This window comes from Rhinolophus hipposideros (assembly GCF_964194185.1).
Source record: "Rhinolophus hipposideros genome assembly, chromosome: 5".
Lineage (NCBI taxonomy): Eukaryota > Metazoa > Chordata > Mammalia > Chiroptera > Rhinolophidae > Rhinolophus > Rhinolophus hipposideros.
In genome coordinates this window covers 23,271,462-23,291,029 of record NC_138051.1, presented here as the reverse complement: position 1 = coordinate 23,291,029, position 19,568 = coordinate 23,271,462, and the positions used below count along the sequence as shown (strand labels likewise).

General features: G+C 34.0%; 1 protein-coding gene across 2 annotated transcripts in view; it reads right to left on the bottom strand.

Annotated features, from left to right (window-relative positions):
- Positions 1–19,568, bottom strand: part of PRKD1 (protein kinase D1) — a 301,801-nt gene that overhangs the window by 23,862 nt on the left and 258,371 nt on the right. For both annotated transcript variants that reach the window (XM_081049825.1, XM_081049824.1), the window contains one exon: positions 17,307–17,413. In XM_081049825.1, coding sequence (XP_080905951.1) covers positions 17,307–17,413 — 107 coding nt within the window. The remainder of the gene's footprint in view (positions 1–17,306; positions 17,414–19,568) is intronic.

Here is a 19,568-nt window from a genome sequence, read left to right as displayed (position 1 = left end):
TCATAGAATACCACCAAACTAAAATAACAGAAACAGAAAGGCAAAAAAACAAGGGAGACACAGAGCTACGAGACCACAAAATATAAAATGGCTATAAGAAACTCTCATCTATCAACAATCACCATAAATGTAAATGTATTGAACTCACCAATAAAAAGGCACTGCGTAGCAGATTGGATCAAAAAACAAAACCCAACCAAATGCTGCCTCCAAGAGACACATCATCTCAGGTACAAGACCCCTGTCACTACTGTTATTCAACACAGTATTGGAAGTCCTAGCTAGAACAGTCAGACAAGAGGAAAAAATAAAATGCATCCAAATTGGAAATGAAGAAGTTAAATTGTCAGTTTTTTTTGGTAGAAAACATGATTCTTTAAATAGAAAACCCTAAAGACTCCACCAAAAAACTATTAGAACAATAAACAAATACAGTAAAGTTACAGGATACAAAACCAATGTAGAAAATCCACTGCATTCCAATATACTAACAATAAAATTTCAGAAAAAAAAAAAAAGAAAAAACAATTCCTTTTGCAATCACTAGAAAAAGAATAACATACCTAAAAATAAACTTAACAAAGGATATGAAGGGCCTATACACTGAAAACTATAAGACATTATTAAAAGAAATTGAAGAAGACACAAAGAAATGGAAAGATATTCTGTGTTCATGGATTGGAAGAATCAACATACTGTGTTTCTCCAAACATAAGACCTAGCTGGACTATCATATCTAATGTGTCTTTTGGAGCAAAAATTAAAATAAGACCTGGTACTATATTATATTGTATGTTATATTATATTATATTATATTATATTATATTATATTATATTATATTATATTATATTATATTATATTATATTTCCCAGTCTTATACTATATTAAAATAAGATGGGGTCTTATATTAATTTTTGCTCCAAAAGACACATTAGAGCTGATAGTCCAGCTAGGTCTTATTTTCGGGGAAACACAGTAGTTAAAATGGCCATATTACTCAAAGCAATATACAGATTTAATGCAATCCCCATCGGCATTTTTTAAGGAAATAGAACAAAAAATAATCAGATTTGTATGAAATCACAAAAGACCCTGAAAAGACAAAGCAATCCTAAGAAAAAAGAACAAGGCTGGAGGTATCATACTACTTGACTATACTACAAAGAGACAATATCAAAACAGCATGGTATTGGCAGAAAAAGAGTCACACAGACCAATGGGATAGAATTGAGAACCCAGAAATAAACCTACATATGTTTGGGCAGATAATTTTCAACAAAGGATCCAAAAACATACAATGGAGAAAATAAATCCACTTCAATAAACGGTGCTGGGAAAATTGGAAAGCCAAGTGCAAAAGAATGAAACTAGACTGCTATCTCTCACCATACACCAAAATTAACTCAAAATGGATCAAAGACCTAAACATAAGACCTGAAACAATAACTTGTATAGAAAAAAGCATAGGTACTAAAGTTATGGACCTTGGGTTCAGAGACGATTTTATGAATTAGACCTCAAAGGCAAGGAAAGTAGAAGCAAAAATAAATGAATAGGACTATATCAAACTAAAAACCTTCTGCATAGCAAAAGAAATCATCAACAAAACAAAGAGGCAACCAACTGAATGGGAGAAGATATTTGCAAACACCTCCAATAAGGGACTAATATCCAAAATACATAAAGAATTCATATAATTCAATAACAAGAACAAACAATCCAATTTAAAAATGGGCAGAGGACCTGAACAGACACTTCTCCCAAGAAGATATGCAAATGGCCAACGGATATATGAAAACATATTCAACTGCACTAGTTATAGGGAAATGCAAATCAAAACCACAATGAGATACCACCTCACACCTGTTAGAACAGCTATCAACAAGACAAGTAATAACAAGTGTTGGAGAGACTGTGGAGAAAAAGGAACCCTCATACACTGCTGGTGGGGATGTAAATTGGTACAACTACTGTGGAAAACAGTATGGAGGTTCCTCAAAAAATGAAGAGTAGAATTACCATATGACCCAGCAATCCATCTTCTGGGTATCCACCCCCAAAACTCTAAAAACATTTACCCATAAAAATATATGTACCTCTTTGTTCATTGCAGCATTATTCATGGTAGCTAAGATATGGAAAAAACCAAAGTGTGCTTTGATAGATGATTGGATAAAGAAGATGTGTTTATATATACACAATGAAATATTACTCTGCCATAAGAAAAAATAAAACACTGCCATTTGCGACAACATGGATAGATCTTGACATTATCATTCTAAGTGAAATAAGTCAGAAAAGGTCAAGAACCATATAACTTCATTCATGTGTGGGATATAAAACTGAAAGCAACAACGGAACAAGACAAACAAAGAAAGAAACAAAAACTCAGAGACACAGACAATAGTTTAGTGGTTACCAGAGGGTAAGAGGGTAGGGGTGGTGGTAGAAGATGGTAAAATGGGTCAAATATATGGTGATGGAAGAACTGATTCTGGGTGGTGAACACACAATGTGATATATAGATGATGTATTTTTAGAAATGTACACTTGAAACCTATATAATTTTACCAATCAATGTCACCCCCATAAATTTAATAAAGATAAAACAAATTTAAAAAATACATTGAGAAGTAGCTGAAAAATCTTTCCAGCAGCAAAGTGACATTATTTGTTTCTGCACAGCTGACATATAAGTTGGTATTTTTATGGTTGAGACAAGGCCATCATAGATGCTTACTCATGAACTGTATTTTTTTGCATTGAACCAAATGACCAAACTTGTTTTTGTATTTGACAGTAAAAAAATAAATAAATAAATATATACATATATATATATGTATATAAAGAATCATGCCATATTTATCCAAATTCTCCAAATTATACTGTTGAAAAATATTTCTTTATCTTAGAGAAGACAATATTTGAAGACTTAAAATGAAAAAAAAATTTGAGCTATTATTTTCTATCGTGTATTATTCATATTATCTTTTTTAATACCTTGAGAGCAACTCTAAAATAAGATTCAACCACAATGGTCCATGTGACTTGTTCACAGTTTTAATTTTCTACATAAAATATAAAATCTATGAAATTTTCTATATAAAATAGCTTTTTAACCTTTTCCTCCTAATGTTCAAAATAACTGAATTAATTTAAAAATGGCCTGACGACTACAACAACTGTGGCATCTGAGTGTTCACAAAGCTTTTTTGCTACCTCCTCAGGCCTACCTCAGGAACTCAAATAATAAATTTCACGGCAGAGCAAGTGCTACAGGACTCTCTGGCCATCTGTTTGTTGCATTTAAGTAATTCAGTTTTCAGGAAATGAAACATTTGGTCAAATACAGGAAAGAATAGTGTCCATTCACACACAACAGATTGATGATATATCCATGGGGTAAATATAAGTTGTTTCAAAGTCTGGGAGGAAATGCCACTTGGAGATGAAGATAAAAATTTTCCTGACTCAAGTTGCCTAGAAAATTCTTACGTAATTGATGGAGACTAGTCACTAAAAGCAAAGCCTTTTTTAAAAGTACATTTTATATAAAAAAATAAATAATGGCTTAACATCTTTATGTTACATTCTGTTTTGTTTTATTTTTGGATTTGTGTTAATATTTCATTTGTATTTATATTCTTTAATTTTAATGCGGTTGCTTTATTGTAACTATGCAGGTGAGAATTCATTCCATATATAGCTGTATAAATTAAAGATGTCATATTTTCTCCTTCTTTCTTCTTCCTTCAAGGTTATTACACTCAAACACAAGACAGGTGGGAAAGATGAGAATTAGAATCAACCAGTTATTTGGGGGCAATACAGCCTTAATATGGGGACTTCTGACTACTTTTCTATCAAAACGACCAAATGATTTAGCTCCTATTGAGACAGAAAAAAACAAACTTAGAAGTGATGAATCCACGATCTAAATTCTAAATGCCATGCGGGGCGGAAGGAAGAATATTCACAGTGGTGTGGGTGGGGACCGGAGGTGCCTTTCTGGGAGGCATAGATAGCACTGTGGAATGGCTTTGTTGATTTTCATTTCTACCAGTTTGCCAGGGTTGAGAGAAGAGCATACCATCTTATCCATATTTTTAATCACAGTCTCTTAACAATTTCTGTTTCCATTAATGACCCTAGAAATCACAATCACCTAATGTCTCATGAAGGGGAAACAGCACGTAATTCCCTGAAAGATGTTTAAAAAAAAATCGTGTAGAAAGCAGATGATTATGAAAAGACTCATTAAGATAAAACTGAAATTGATATGGTAACCTTAGCTATCTCTCCTAATTCCAGAATCTTATAACCAACTGTTTTTTGGGTATATTCATTTAAAGGAAAGAGGTCTTTCCATCCAAATTGATTCTTCTGGTGTTTCCTCTTTTGGTAAATGGACAACCATCTCAGTCAGAAACCTGAGAATCATCCTACATATTTACTTCTCCCTCAATTCAAAAACCAATTGTATCTCCTTACTTTTCAATACATGGATAATATCCTTTAAGATTTAAATGATTTTGTTGAAGATATGCTAATCCATGTCTGACCTCTTTAGTGACAGTACATTTCTGTATCGAGTAGGGGATATATTGATCCTCTCTTCAGAAAAAAACTACAATACTAGACTTTTTCATTGTGGGTTCACTTGAATCTGCTAGTAAGCAACCTCAGGATTTCGATGCTGAATAACGTGATCAGAAGTAATGATTTTTATGATAAATACCAATAATATGGATGTGAATATCTTATCAGAGATGTCACCATTCATATGAATTGCAAAATGATTTTCTAAAGTCTCAAGGGTATGACAAAGATGTCCCGGTCATTTCCAGGTATCGCTCCCTGAAAATGCAGGAGTTTTGGCCACTGCTTTTATAAATATTTCAGCATATTTGATAGGAACTAACACACAATTATCCTACTGTGTAGATGACAAGTATTTATTTTATACCTAGATCTTTAAGAGGAGATACTCCTTAGTTTCAGCTCATTCTCAAAGCCCATGAGGAAACAGTCATCAGCAAGATAGGTGCAGCAACAGTAGCTATAGGCCAGTAGGGATATTCCCTGTAAATGACCCCTTTCCCTCTAGGCCAATTCTCCCTTACATGACTTGAGAAAATCTAATTTCCTATGATTTCATTATTGCTCCAAGGATGAGAAGTAAAGCACTGAAAATGGGCTATTTAGATGATAATGATCACTGTCCTTTACCCTCTAACTTAGAAAAGGCCTTGCAACTCCCTTCTTTTTCTCTGTTTTTGATTTATCCCCAGACAGATACGACACAAGGAACGCCTGGGGGCCTGGAACATAATTTCAGGAGCACAGTCCCTGGAGAAAGACTGCCAGAGTTTGAATTCCAGCTCTGCCACTTCTCAACTCCTGCCTTCCACTGCTTGATATGTAAAATGGGATCATAATAATGTGTCTAATATAACTGGGACTTCATGATTTAATGTACACAAAATACTTGGAATCATGCCTGGAACACAGTAAAAGTTAGTTGCTGTTATTATTGGGCAGATTTTCTGTAATTTTTAAAAGATTTGGGCCACATTTCCCCCTTTAGTTTGATAATGGGAAGTTTACTTGAAGTGGCAAAAAAAAAATTTCCTTCTGCCTTTCACCTAACAGAAGCTACATCAGGAATGAACTGCCACAAACTTGCACCTTCTAATTTGTCCTCCCATCTTCTCCCCTGCTGTGTTTTTAAACTTCAATGACGTCAGAGGTGCTTGGTGTTTAGCCCTCCTGATCTAAAGTGAGAATGGAGATCCTTTTGGCTGTAGCATGTGGATGCGTCCCCATTTCATGTTCAGTTGGCAAAACGTCAATTTACATAGGTGCATACTTCAGCAGTTATCTTTTAGGAGGCAATAGTTTTTGGGGGTAATTTCATCTGTAAAATTTTAGAAATGCACATTAATATTAACCTAGAACAAACTAAATCTAACATATACCGTCAGAAGAATAAATGCACACATTATTACTTCAATAACAAGATTAGATACAACAGTCCATCCTTCTGGGAATAGGTCACAGGCTGACATTTAGATCAATGGGGCCACAACCAAATTTAGCCCGGTAGACTCTGGGAACTCAGAAAGGTTCAGATCATTCCTGGTAAAAACTGTTTGCTCATACCATCCATCAGAACTGGAGTATAATGTTATTTTTCTTGTGGCATTAATTAGCACAGATGGACCCTGGTTTAATATAGTTCAAAATTTTGTGGGAGAAATAATTAATTGAAGCATCTCCATTAACTGCTAATGACAATATATACATATTGTGCCCAGATATCAAGAAAGTGAGTCAACTTTTAGGTGGTTAGCTTGTAATGCACAATTTACCATTGCATTTTTTTTTATCTTGAATTACCTGTAAGTGTGTGTACTCTATTAAATAATACTGGCTCAAGAAATTTTAGAAAAAGACCAATTTAATATTTGCATAGCAAAAATATCAGCTGAGGCCTGATGTAAAACTTCTGTATTCATGTATGTCCATAAATCTAACTACACACTTCTCAGTCATTCTGTATTTCATCAGTTATGGAAATGTTTCAATCTAGCTTTTGATTCCAGGGTTCCCAAAGACATATGATAAATACAACGAGTCCTTTCCCTACAAAAGCAAAAGAAGCTAAATGCAGTGGGGAAGAAAGAATCCATAGAAAATAACACTTAAAAAACAAACAAACAAACAAACAAAACGCTCTCATAATCTCTCATGTTGTTTCCAACCTTTCTTGACTTTCCACCAGATAAAAATTGTATAAAAATGTCTGATATTTCCTACTCATCATCAGGAATCCTTCAGGTTAGAGATATGAATGGGAAATTTTAAAAACAAAATCCAGATGTCTTAAGCCCACCATGTGGACTCATACACTCAGGTTCCATTGGCAGTGGTGCTTGTATACGGGTCAAGCTGATACTGTCAGTTTTGGGGTGGATGAGTGATTTTGATCGAGAGAACTTGGGAAAGACCCTCACACGGCAAGGATCTTATATGACTCTGAATAACCACCTCTTAGCCCCCAATCAAGGCCGGAGTTTCAAGGTGAATTTAGGCAAAAGGCCCTAATATTTGAGAACCAGATAAAAGCTTCAAAGACTGAAAATTAATAACTGACCATAGCTTTAGAAAAAAATCAGTGTTAGTAAGCATTCCACCCATCAAGTTTGACCCCTTTTACTCCATGCCATTACTCGGCTTGTGTTTAGGGGAAAGGCAAGAATTAAAAGTGTGACTTGTTTAAAAAAGGAAATTGGAATTTGTAGATTAATATGTGTTTACTGTATATAGAAGTTGAAAACCTTCAAATATCTGCATATATATATATATATATATATATATATATATATATATATATATATATATATATATTTTATTTTATTTTCTATTTGCTATCAGATGCATAGCAATGGAGACACATCTGGAACGGATTTTTATATCATGTTAATCTACCTGGGTAGAAACACAAACACATAAATCCAATCTTGTCCGGGTGTTAGATTTAAAGTGTAATTTTTAAGAAATCGTATCACTGTAGCCCAGCTTCTATTCATAGATATCAGCACTCCAGGAAGCACAGCATTTCATTATAATGTTAAATGAGTCTATGTAGACGCATTCTCCTTCCCCTGTGTTATGTATTAGCTAATGGGAAGTGGAGTGAGTATACAGGGTCTACTAGACAGGGATAGAAGACAGAACATTATGTGCACAAAGGTCAAATGGTGGTATCTTACATTTGTGTAAGGGTTCTATAGCAAAATGCTTTTATTCTCAAAATTAAACAAGTTTTAACTATGGGCTTTCTCATAAACTTTAATAAGTGAAAGACTGTTCTCTTCCAAGCTGTGGATGACGTGGAGATAGTACACAATATTTTCTAAACTGTTTCAGTGAGAAAATGTTAACCCCAAACCCTTCCAGAAATGAACTCAAATTTCTTCCAAAAATATGCTGGGAAAAATTTGATTTAAAAACACTTTATATATTATTTAATTTAGTCCCCCCAAAACATTCCTGTGAAGCAAGCACACCAAGTCAGATGAATTGTAATCCATAATTAGTGAAAGCAAAGTTAAAAAAAGCTTTACCAAAAAATGGAAAAAATTTGACTTGGAATCTTGCCTTTTGACACTACCTTTTCACTATGACTAACTTCTAATCAAACACAATATCAATTTGAAAAATCTTCTAAGTTCATTTTTTCTTATAATCCTTGTTTCCTTTTTCCTTCTGTTTTAGACATGTATACACATAATTTATGGGCTTTATTTTTTGGAACATGCAGAAGACAAAATTATCTTAGAGATGCAAAACATTTTCTAAAGAAACAATTCCATGTAAATTCTTCATGCAGTAAAATACAAAGAAATATTTGAAGAAATAACATTAGATGAAACAACGGAAGTATCAACTAACTTCTTTCTACACACTAAAAGAGAAAGTATTCAAATGTTGCATGTTTTTCTCTAGAGAAAGTAAAATGACTTCTTCATAATTAAAAAAATCAACAGTTGGCAAAAATGTGCATTTTTCCCACCCACACTTAGCAACATTATTCTCTGGTTTTCTATCATAATTATCTCTTCTCCACCTACTCTTCATCATCTTTTTAGACTAAGGGAACAAAGCCATGTATTTACAAGATAATATATTTAATCTTGCTCCAAGAAGACAAATTACCATGTTTTTAAGAAAAAAAGGAAAGAAGGAATACTTTATTGTTTTATTGGCAAGCTCTGCAATTCTGTATCCTCCTGGTGTCTTCAGTTGTTGCTACGTAATTTGTTCAACAAATATTTACTAAATGCCTACCAGGGGTCACGTATATGTTAAGGCATGGTCAGCCCTACCTCAGGCTTTGAGTCAAATACATGTCCTTTGTTACGATGAAATAATGTCTTCAGGTTCCTACTCAGGAAATTCAACATGAAGTTATTTCCTCTTGTTTCTAGGAGCTAGACTTAGAACTCAGCAGTGGCAAACTTGTCACATCCAATAAGTATGGAACCTCTACTATATGCCAGACACTGCTGAGAGTTTCACAAATTATCACACTCTATTCTCGTATCTATGAGGTTTTCTAGATAAGCAAACTGAGACTCAGGGAGCTTAAGTAACTTACCAAGCTCCTAAGAACTCTTCAATAATATTCTGATATTTGAATCCAGGCAGTCTAACTCTAAAACCTATGTTCTTTACGTTCTAAACTATGTTCCATACTGCCTTAATTCTTTCCTTGGACTCAAGTCCATTTAGGACTTGGGTGCTGCCTGTTCTCACTAGTATGCTTCAGGGGCCAGGCCCATGCCTCCTTATCATGATCTCACAATCCCATCTGGGAATGCTGTCTGGATTTCTGAATGCTGCCTGTTGTTAGTCTCTTACCACAGTACCCCACTCTATACTTGTTTTGACATTCACCTTGACAATCTGCCTTGACAATTGGATTCCCTATCTTCCCAAGTGGCAGGACTTCTTCCCTACAGCTTATTCTATTTTTAAGACCATGTACGACCCCAGGGTTGCTCTGTATTACCAAATACCCGCCTGATCTTGAGGTTCCATAGTCTTTAAAGGTAAAACTCAGACATGTTCTTTGATTTCCTGTGTATCCAATATACAAATTTTATCCCCAGGGCAGAGCTTTTGAGACGGCCTGTAAAACCTGGAACAAACTTTCCCCATTCATCAAATACCATAATTTTTAAATTAGAGCTTAAAATTCAATGATTTATTTATGCAAAAGGTATTATAACAAAAGCCCTGAGAAAGAATTTAAGGAAATACTGTATGTGACTTAAGACAATTTTGTGAAATGCTAATTAAGCATCTCTAATATCTTTACCTCTGTACTAGGCCTTGCGGAAGTTGAAGAAAAATAAGGCATTGCTAAGACCTTGAAATTCTTTATAATCTGATTATTATATAAGAAGCATTTGCTAGGTATTAAAGTACTACTTTATACTAAGACTTGAAACTATAAATAAAAGGAGACATGGAAAGTAGCACAGGGCAGTCAGACAGGATTGGAGGATCTTGGAGGTCAATCAAACATTGATGAGCCAAGTAAACTAAGATTGGCATCCAGCTTGGGATTAAAAGCTGAAGAATAGCCAGTGGTTAAGAGTGTGACAAGAACAATGACTTAAACAGAATTGAAAGACTTAGTACAATAGGAGAAAAATAGTCCTGTGAGATCATCTGCAGGTGTTAAAAAGTCAGGACTAGTAGATGGGTTTAATGAGAGATAAGACAAAGAGAACTAAGCTAGGGAGAGATAAGATGGAAGCGCAATAGAGACTCATCGGGTTGTGGTCTTCAGGATGGATCAGGGGAAAAAGAGGGCCAGGAAGATAAACACTGAGTGAGAAGAGGGACAGAACTCAGTTTTCAGCAATATCACCAGTTCCAGCCATCAAAGCAGAAATTTAAAAGTATGCGTTAACTGGTGACAATGGAAATGCTAGTGCTGAAGCCGAGATGACTTTGTGGAAAGAAAGAAAAATAGGAGCATTGTGACTGTTATACTACTAGCTGAAAATAGTCTCTAACAAAGTTTGTCTTTACTTTTTAAATTTTTTTCCGGAGTGAAAGGTTTATTAAAGCAAAAGCTTGATGCACCAAGGGAACACACTCCAAAAGAGAATGGACGTGGCTCCAAAGTTTTCTTTCCATTAAACATTCTTCTCCATGATATGTCATCCCTAAATCCTGATCTGTTCATAACAGTTTCTTTTTGAAAACCTTTCAATAATTCACAATCACCCAGGCATAATAAAATTCAATTGACTTGGCACACTATCTAAAGTTCTCTATGAACTCACACAAAACCCACTTCCTGGCCTTACTGCACACTATGTCTTACCATAGCTGTCTCCAAACTAAGATAGACTCCTGGGAATGGAAAGAGTTTTGAGAGATATGTAAGTGGAGAGAGAGTTTCAAGAAAAAATGTTCGGTTTACATCTGTATCTCTACTGTCTGTTACATGGTGGGCACACAAAAATTACATGTTGAGTGAATGAATGAATGACCATAACAGTCCATAAATACTCTTCTAATATAGATCTTCCTGACAATATCTTGTGGTATCAAAATTCCCCATTCCCAAGTTTCCCTTTAATGATTTTCCTCCCATTTCCAAAGAAAAAAAAAAAAGCATGTTTCTCACACATTCCAAATATTACAAGGGTGCCTCCCCACAGGGAGGAAAATCCTATTAGAGAAAAATAAACAGAAAATTTGAAATACTATGTTGGTATGAAGTAAATGACCCTAATAACTTGGAAATCAATTCTTTTACAACTCAGTTTCTAATTCGTGCTTTCAACAAAATTAGAGAATAATTTAATGGATTTATTAATAAGGATTAAAATGAATTTCTGAAGATAAATCACTTTTTTTGGCTAATAACTTGGGTCCCACATTTAAAAAAAAATGGAATAAAATTGTTGCTGAACTCTGTCTAATTCAAACAATTAAGTAAAATTCACCCACCAATTTATGACCTATACTAAAAAATCAATCTCATTAGATAATGTATTTTCAGTAACATTTTATTTTCTATGTTTAATAAGCATAGTTCAAAATTTAAGGAATATTTATCCTGCTTGATAAAACTTGTCATGATAACTTAATCTAGGAGAGTGCTTTAAACATTTAAAATATAATAAAAAATTTAAAATAATACTTATTTTTATTGTAAACAATTATGAAGGGGACCAATAAAAGACTTTCAAGTGTAAAAACACATTACATTGGAATGTAATTTTGTGGGGAAAATGAAATATATTAAGAAAAAACAAGGAAGTTATAAAACATACTATTGTTAAAGAGCCTACTATTCATGTATTTTTAAAAAAATGACTAATGATGAATGTCAAATGTCTATGATATTTAGATTATAAAGCACATATTTAAAAGAGTGCTATCACAGCTTTATTTTCGAACAGCAAGATTTTCAATACACTACAAAATTAAAGTTCCTTAAACTGTTGACAAATTGTTCTGTCAACTTAAAAATACACAAAGAAGTGCAAAGATTTATGGAATTGTTTTTGAGGACACATGATGAAAAATATTTGAAGAGCACTCTTCTAAAATGATCTTAAGTTTTCTACTCATTAGTCATAGAATATTTACTTTGCTGAAGTCGCCCGGCAGCCTAATGGCCCTTGCCAGCATTTCTTTGGATATCAAACTCAAGATTTCACTAATGCTATGTTTCTCTTTGAAGCTCTCCCTGATTCCAGCGCCCTGGCCTCAATCATAATCCATGACTTCTTTCACGATGCTTCCACGGCTATCCTGACTTGTAGCTACTTGTACCTGACTGCCCAGATAGATGATAAACATCTTAAAGGGTTTCATTCATTTTTCTATGGCCTAGAGGCTCAGCAAAGCTTCGTATAAAGGAAGTGCTTCACTTAATATTTTTATTAATTGAAGGAAAAGGGTTCTTGCCTAAGAAAATCAAAGAATGATAGCAAAGTAGACAAAGTTAGGGAGAGAGTATCTTGTAGGGATAAGCGTTTGCTTTTAGGCTGGTTGGTTTGAGGTAAAAGTGGCACAGCAAAGTGGAGATGTCCTGTGGTCAGAAATATGAAACTAAAAAGTGCCTGTGAAAGATGAGAGCTCAAGAGAACATTAAGGAATGACCTGCGAAGAGATGAGAGATGACTCTTAACGTGGGTGATCTCATTCTGGGAAGGAGTTCCAAATTAGCACAAAGCATTTAGATGAATGAAAGAAGTTCAAGAAGACAGCTGGAGGAGCTAGCAGGGAAAGAAACAGGATCTCGTAAGTGCAGAGGTGAAGTGAGGAGAGAGATTTAAAAAGGAGCAAAGGATCCATGCTGTTGAAGGACTGAGATTAGTCAAGTAGGACAGACAGAGACTACAAAATAGCCAACATGTGCTAGTTGGGTAGAGCTAAGACATAAGAATATGGCAAAAAAGAGCCTTGCATTTTCTTTAAGAAAGATGTGGCAACCAGAGACAAGAAGGAAATTTATGAACAAGAATTGGAAGCAGAGTACAGCGCAGATCTGAAGTGTGGCGGTACAAAAAGGAGAATTGGACTACAGCTGTGAGAGGGAGAGCCTAGACAAATCAAAACCACTCTTTATTGTGGCTGTTGTTTTGTTTTTAAGTTAGGAGACACTTGAATGGGAAGAGGAGTGCCTCACAATAAAGAAACCAGAACGATAGGGGGAGTTTTATGAGATAAGTGCTAGGGGATACATTTAATTTATGGCTTGTTAAATTCTCATGTATTTTCCTGTATTTTGTATTCTATACTCAGTACTTGTATAATTCCAAAATGCTTCCGTACAGTATGTCATGAACAAAAGCTTTAATATTGTTCCTTAAATAGATAAATAAAAGTTCATATTTAAGAACAAGAGAAAAAAATAATAGTAAAACAATTGGAATTTTATTCATAAGTATTATCCTAAAGCTTTTTATACACTGTGATATGTTAGAAAATAAAAATTAATGTTGATCAAACAAGACTGTGTTGATAAATTATATTAAATATATCATCATAAAATAAATTATATTAAATGTTACTTTAAATTTGAAGTTTTAAAGTTTTCTATAATATAGCTGTATCTCCTCATAAAGGTCAGTTTTCTGTGATATCTCTAATAATCATAAAACAACTATCTTTTCCTTCTTATTTTATTGACATGAATAGAAAAAAACCAATAATTTCAAATTTACCATGTGTTTCACTTTTTTACATTTTTTATCATGTTTTATAACTTTTAAAATAACAATATAAATAAGATCCCTTGGGAATTTTATGAAATAATTTTAACATCTACATTAATCAACATCCTCCTGAAACATATAATAATAATGAAGTGTTTACAGATAATGAAAACAGCTATTCTAAATGATTTAAATAAGGGATAACTATGCCATAAGATCCATGCCTGACTTAATTTTTCAGTTATTTAAATACATCTAAAGAGCTTGGTTTTCCAGTGACTGAATCAGACCTTGGAAAGCCTTCACCTACGTTATGTAGAGAAGAAAGGAGAATTGCACTTTTTCGTACATTCCATATTTCTACAACTTTAAAGTCTCCTATAAGCTAAGGTGCTTTTTCACAAAAACAGAAACAAGTCAAAATTTGACCAGAAGATTAACAGAATTGCATGAGGAGGATTTTCAAAAATCAGCCATTTCAACCTCCTTGTTCCCCTTCTGGAGAATCAGGACGAGGAAGGGAATAGGGCTGAATTTTTCAGACTCCTGGTACGACCATGAACTAGGATACCTGCTTCCATAAGCTAGGCACAAGGCAGAAGATACCAAATGTTCCTGGGTATCACTTTTATATCCAGAGGGACAGAAATCTGCTCCTCAAGATTAGTAAAAGAAAACCTTCTCCACCACTCAAGTGATTTTTATCACCGTACTTTTTTGGAACATATTAATCAGTGAGTCAGAATTCCAACCCCTAGCCCATATCCACATTACCAGTTTGTCTTTTCAGGTTCAAAAGGTGAGCTCTTTCTTTTGATAATAAACACAAAATGGAGCAATAAGGGCTTTCAAACAAACCACACACAATCCTTAACTAACCAATTAACCATTAACAGTCAATGCAGTAAAACTTTTGCTATCTGGTTGGACACTACATATGCCATCGTATATGACAAGATGGTGTTTCTGTCCAATTCTAATTCAACAAATATCCATTCAACAAATATTTGTAAACACCTGAAGTGTGCCAGGTGTTCAGGATATATTAGGAAACAAAATAACGATCTCTGCCCTCCTGATGGGGATATTCTAGTGGAGGGGTTGGGGTTGGGGAGTGGGGAGAGAAACCAATAACAAATATAATAAATGAAATCTTTAACAGGCTAGAAGGCGGTACGTGCTATGGGGGAACAAAAAACAGAAACAAAAAACATAGATCAGGGTAAGAGGGGTACAGGTGTAGGGATGGGGAGGATGTCTGAGTGGACTGTAGTTTTAAACGGGGGTGAGAGTGGTGCTTACATAGTTGGTGATTTTTGAGCAGAGTCAAAAGATGTGAGGTTGAACTTCACTATCTCTGGATACTGAATTATATTCCTTCCTGAGAGGCTGATATATCTGGCAATGGTAAAAAGCTTTCAGACTTTTTTTTTTTTTTCATTTTTTTCACTTAGGGGACTCAATGAGTTCCCTAGCTTTGATGAACGGATTTTGACACAGTTGACAACTTTATGATAAAGTATAAACTCCTGAACTTCTGGTATCTGTTTATAATTAAGCCAAGACTTCATAAGACTCACTGTATAGATTATGTGATTGAAAATTCAAAATATAAGTATGTAGCAAACTTCTGACTAGCTGAGTGACACAAGTTAAAGACCAATGACAGCAAGAACCTGTGTATCTTTGTCCCCACTATATCCACTGGACACAGAACAGTGCTTAGATCATGGTATGTACTCAATAAATGGGGGTTTGATGAACGAAGCAAAGAATGATTGGGGATACTGGAGATGAGTGGGAAGTGATGAGGATTTTTGAGATTTCAGGACACAATATAAGAGCTCTTCGTATGCTCAAGGGGCAGAATGTGACTTTCAACCTAATCAAACTCTTTTTAGAAAACCATGCTATAATGAAAATTGTGCCACATGTCTGCTTATTGCATCTGAGATGTTGACTGCATCTACTCTTTTAGAAGAGGATATAGGAGGCAGTTTATGCTCAGGTGCCTTTTATTTTTCTACCTCACTACAGAGTCAGCAGTCTATGTTGACAGGCTCAGGAGAGCCAACTAAAATACAGAACATTGGACTTTCAAGATCTAGTCAGTCCTCTGCAATAGCAACAAAATGTAGAAGTACAAAGCCATGTTGACCAGGAAACTCCGCGCTTGTCCTGAGAGGAAGGATAAATGTCTCTGTAAAGATGCCAACTCTGGAGGTTGGCTGCAAAGGAATCTGCCTTCCAGGCACCATGTGGGCATGGAGACAAGGAGAGGAGGGGCCAGGTTTGGGACAATGTCATTTACTAAGTTTTCAGAAGTCATTTGCAGGTCAAGGTTGTCAAGTTAAGAATAAAACCAACAAACAATCAAAAAACACCTTTTTTGGTAACTGATTAGCAAGCACTGAGCTATGAATCTATAAACTGACGCCTTCAGAGCCATGGTTATCTTCTTCCCCATAAAAACAGAGAACAATGTGACAGTGCTCTGTGTTACATTCATTGGCCAAAAGCAAAAAAATACCACATTTAGAAATTCTGAATCCCAAAAAAGTCTGTTATTATTTTTTGTTTTCGTGTATATCAACTCCTTTGGGCTAAAATCATATCTTTTTCAATTTTTAATTGTATGTAACTCAATAAATGGCAGTTAAATGAAATAATAAATGAAGAAATACAGTCCGTTTCATTTTATTAGCAGTGTGCAAATGAATATTATTCAATAAAACTATGAATTAGAAATTATTTCAGCATGCATGACAAGTAGAGAATTATGGCAGTTATATATACAAATGGGCATTTATCAATGGTCTAAATTGTCGGGACTGGATAGCTAGGATGGCCACATTTAGCAAACAATTGCTCAATTTCCTTTTGGTCTGTAGAAAATTTTTTAATGGTTACGGAAATTATATATGCCACATAATACCTTTTATTAACCAATTCTGGCTTTAAAAAGGGACTGCTATTAATGAGAGGAATTAGGTAACACGCTCAATATTAAATAAAAGGCTTACAATAAGAGACAAAGAGGACATTAATAATGTCAAGATGATCTGATTCTCAGACATGTTACTCATTTACCTGATATACCGACAGTTACATACTCAATTCATGTAATTATCGTAGCATAAGGGAGGAATGTTTAAGAAGGCAAGGTCATTTATAATGTGAAACAAAATGGTCTTAGCATGTCTACTATAAGCAAATGCTGAAACATTACTCATTTAATGAGTATTAATAATATATAAAACTTAGAATTATGTGCATAAAAAAGAACATCTGCAGCCTAGATTCAGGAAAGATACTACCCAGGCAGCACTTTGATGCTTAATTTGCCTTTTCAGTGATTTTAAAGTGTTTCTAAATATTAGGTTGGTGCAAAAGTCATTGTGGTTTAAAATGTTAAAAATAATTGCAAATACTGCAACTACTTTTGCACCAACCTAATATCTAAGCCACAGACATTTGCATAACTTTTCTTTGTTGTGTGGAAGTTGAGGGGGTATTTTATAAACTCCAAATGAAAAATAAAGACGTACCTGTAGAATTGCAACCTCATTACGAAGCTGGCTTTCTTGTTTTGTTGGAAATCTTAATTTGTCAATTATTTTAATAGCTACATCTCTTCCTGTTTTACGATGTTTTCCTTTAAAATAAAAAAGGGAAATATTAGCTAATGTTATTAAATATCATCTATATTAAAGAACACCAGAATTTATAAGGACACTTATAGGAATTTAAAAAAAAAGCTTTCATCAAATAAATTGACATTTCTCATGTATACTGACTTATATCCACAGATTTCATTTCTTAGCTCTATTACTCTGAATCATATATGTACCATAAAATTAACTACAATTAAGGGTACAAAATAATTGGGACATTCAAGCTAGACGTATCAACAGCCTGATATTTTTCTCATAAAAATATGTTTTAGAAACTGGATATTGAGCTACTTAATAAGGAAAATGTCCATAACACCAGCAGAGAACTCTCCTTAAGAAAGCACAATTTTCAATTCCTGATAAACAGATGTGTGTTATAATGGAAAGAATAAAAATCTTGACTCTGTCACTTACTAGCTTCATGATCTTAAGCAAATCACTTAAGCTTTCTGAGTTTTAGGTTCCTCATCTTCAATGGAAGAATTGTAAGAATTAGATGATATAAGATATGTAAAGTACACATAGTGCCCAGATAACTATACCCATTCAAAATGTGTTAGTTATCATCATAATTATTGTCATAATTATTGCATGACAGTCCTTTTGCATACATTACATCCCATTTAATTCTCACAACAAACATTTGAGGGAATCTATAGGGCGCGAGGGCACCCTCAAGCTCTTAACTTCTACACTACCATATTGTAGTAGGTTTAGAATACAGTACTGTTAATTGAATCTAAAAAATGAAAAATGAAAATGAATCTGAAAATGGAAATGGACCTAATTACTCAGTGTTTTTGTCACATACAAACGAATTTGAAATTCCATTATTTCAACATTTTTTTGAATCTAGTGTTCCTTCATCCTGAATCTATTCCGTCTGACTCCTTCCAGACTGACTCCTTTCACCACAAAATTGTCGTTTTCACATTCTCTACTTTCTTAATATCATTCCCTACTCTTTGACTCACTGCAACCTCTATTCCAATTCAGCCATTTTCCTGCAACTACTCTTTTCAAGGTCTTAGCTTCTTTGGTCTCTAATCCTCTGCCACTACAGTACTTCACCTCTCTTCTGAAACTGTTCTTATACACTTTATCCCCTATGGGTTTACTCTTAACTTTTCAGTCTTCCTTGTGGAGGCCTTCACCTGAGCCTGCTCCTTCAATGTTGGATGTTACAAATTATCTGGTACCTGCTGGTCTATGTAACTTCATTTCTCATCCACACACTATGAAGTTATGTATATTTACCATGCTCTATAGATGATGATTTTTTTTGCATATGCTTATTACACTGTACAGTAATACTCTGAGTACTTGGTTTCTCCTCTATTACACTGTATCGCATTGATAAAAAGCACAATGGTTGCTGACTCATATATAAGTTTTCATTTAAGAAATCATTTGAGCATTTTATAAGAATCAAAATTACTTTGTAAAATAGAATAGAACTTAGTTTTTAACTAAAAAAGCACAATATTATACTGTCGTAAGTAATACTGAGAGAGACACTGATTATTTCAGAGCAACCCCACCTCTCAAAAAAGATAATTTGTTACTGATTATATTAAAGAACTGCAAGCTATGGTGTCATTTTATGGGTCAGGTAAAACATTAACATTAAATCTTTCTTAAAGACTTGAAAAAAATAATAGAAATGGCTAGAATCTCAAACAGCAAAGGTTAAAATAATAAATTAACCAAATAGTTTGACAATAAGAAAAAAGATGAAAATTTAGTATTTCATTTGAAAATTAAAAAAGATAAAAACCTTAATGAAACACGGAGTGTTAAAAGTATTACAATTAAAAGATGTTTGTATATAGTTACATGAATGAATTTCTAGCGTTCTGATGATATATGCTAAAAGGAAATGGAATTAATATGTTTATGAATCAAAACTTCCCAGTTTCTCAATATTTTGTTTAAATAAACTAACATGTATCTAGTACGGTGTATAGAGTTGTTTGTACATATTTAAGCAAAAGAAGTTTTTTAGGAGTAGAAAAAATTCTCTTTGAAAACATAAATGTAACAATTTTCCAAATGGTGATATCTCAAGAGAAATTTCTATAAATGTAAAACACAAAGAGACACATATACAAACATATACACACACAGGTCTTGTCT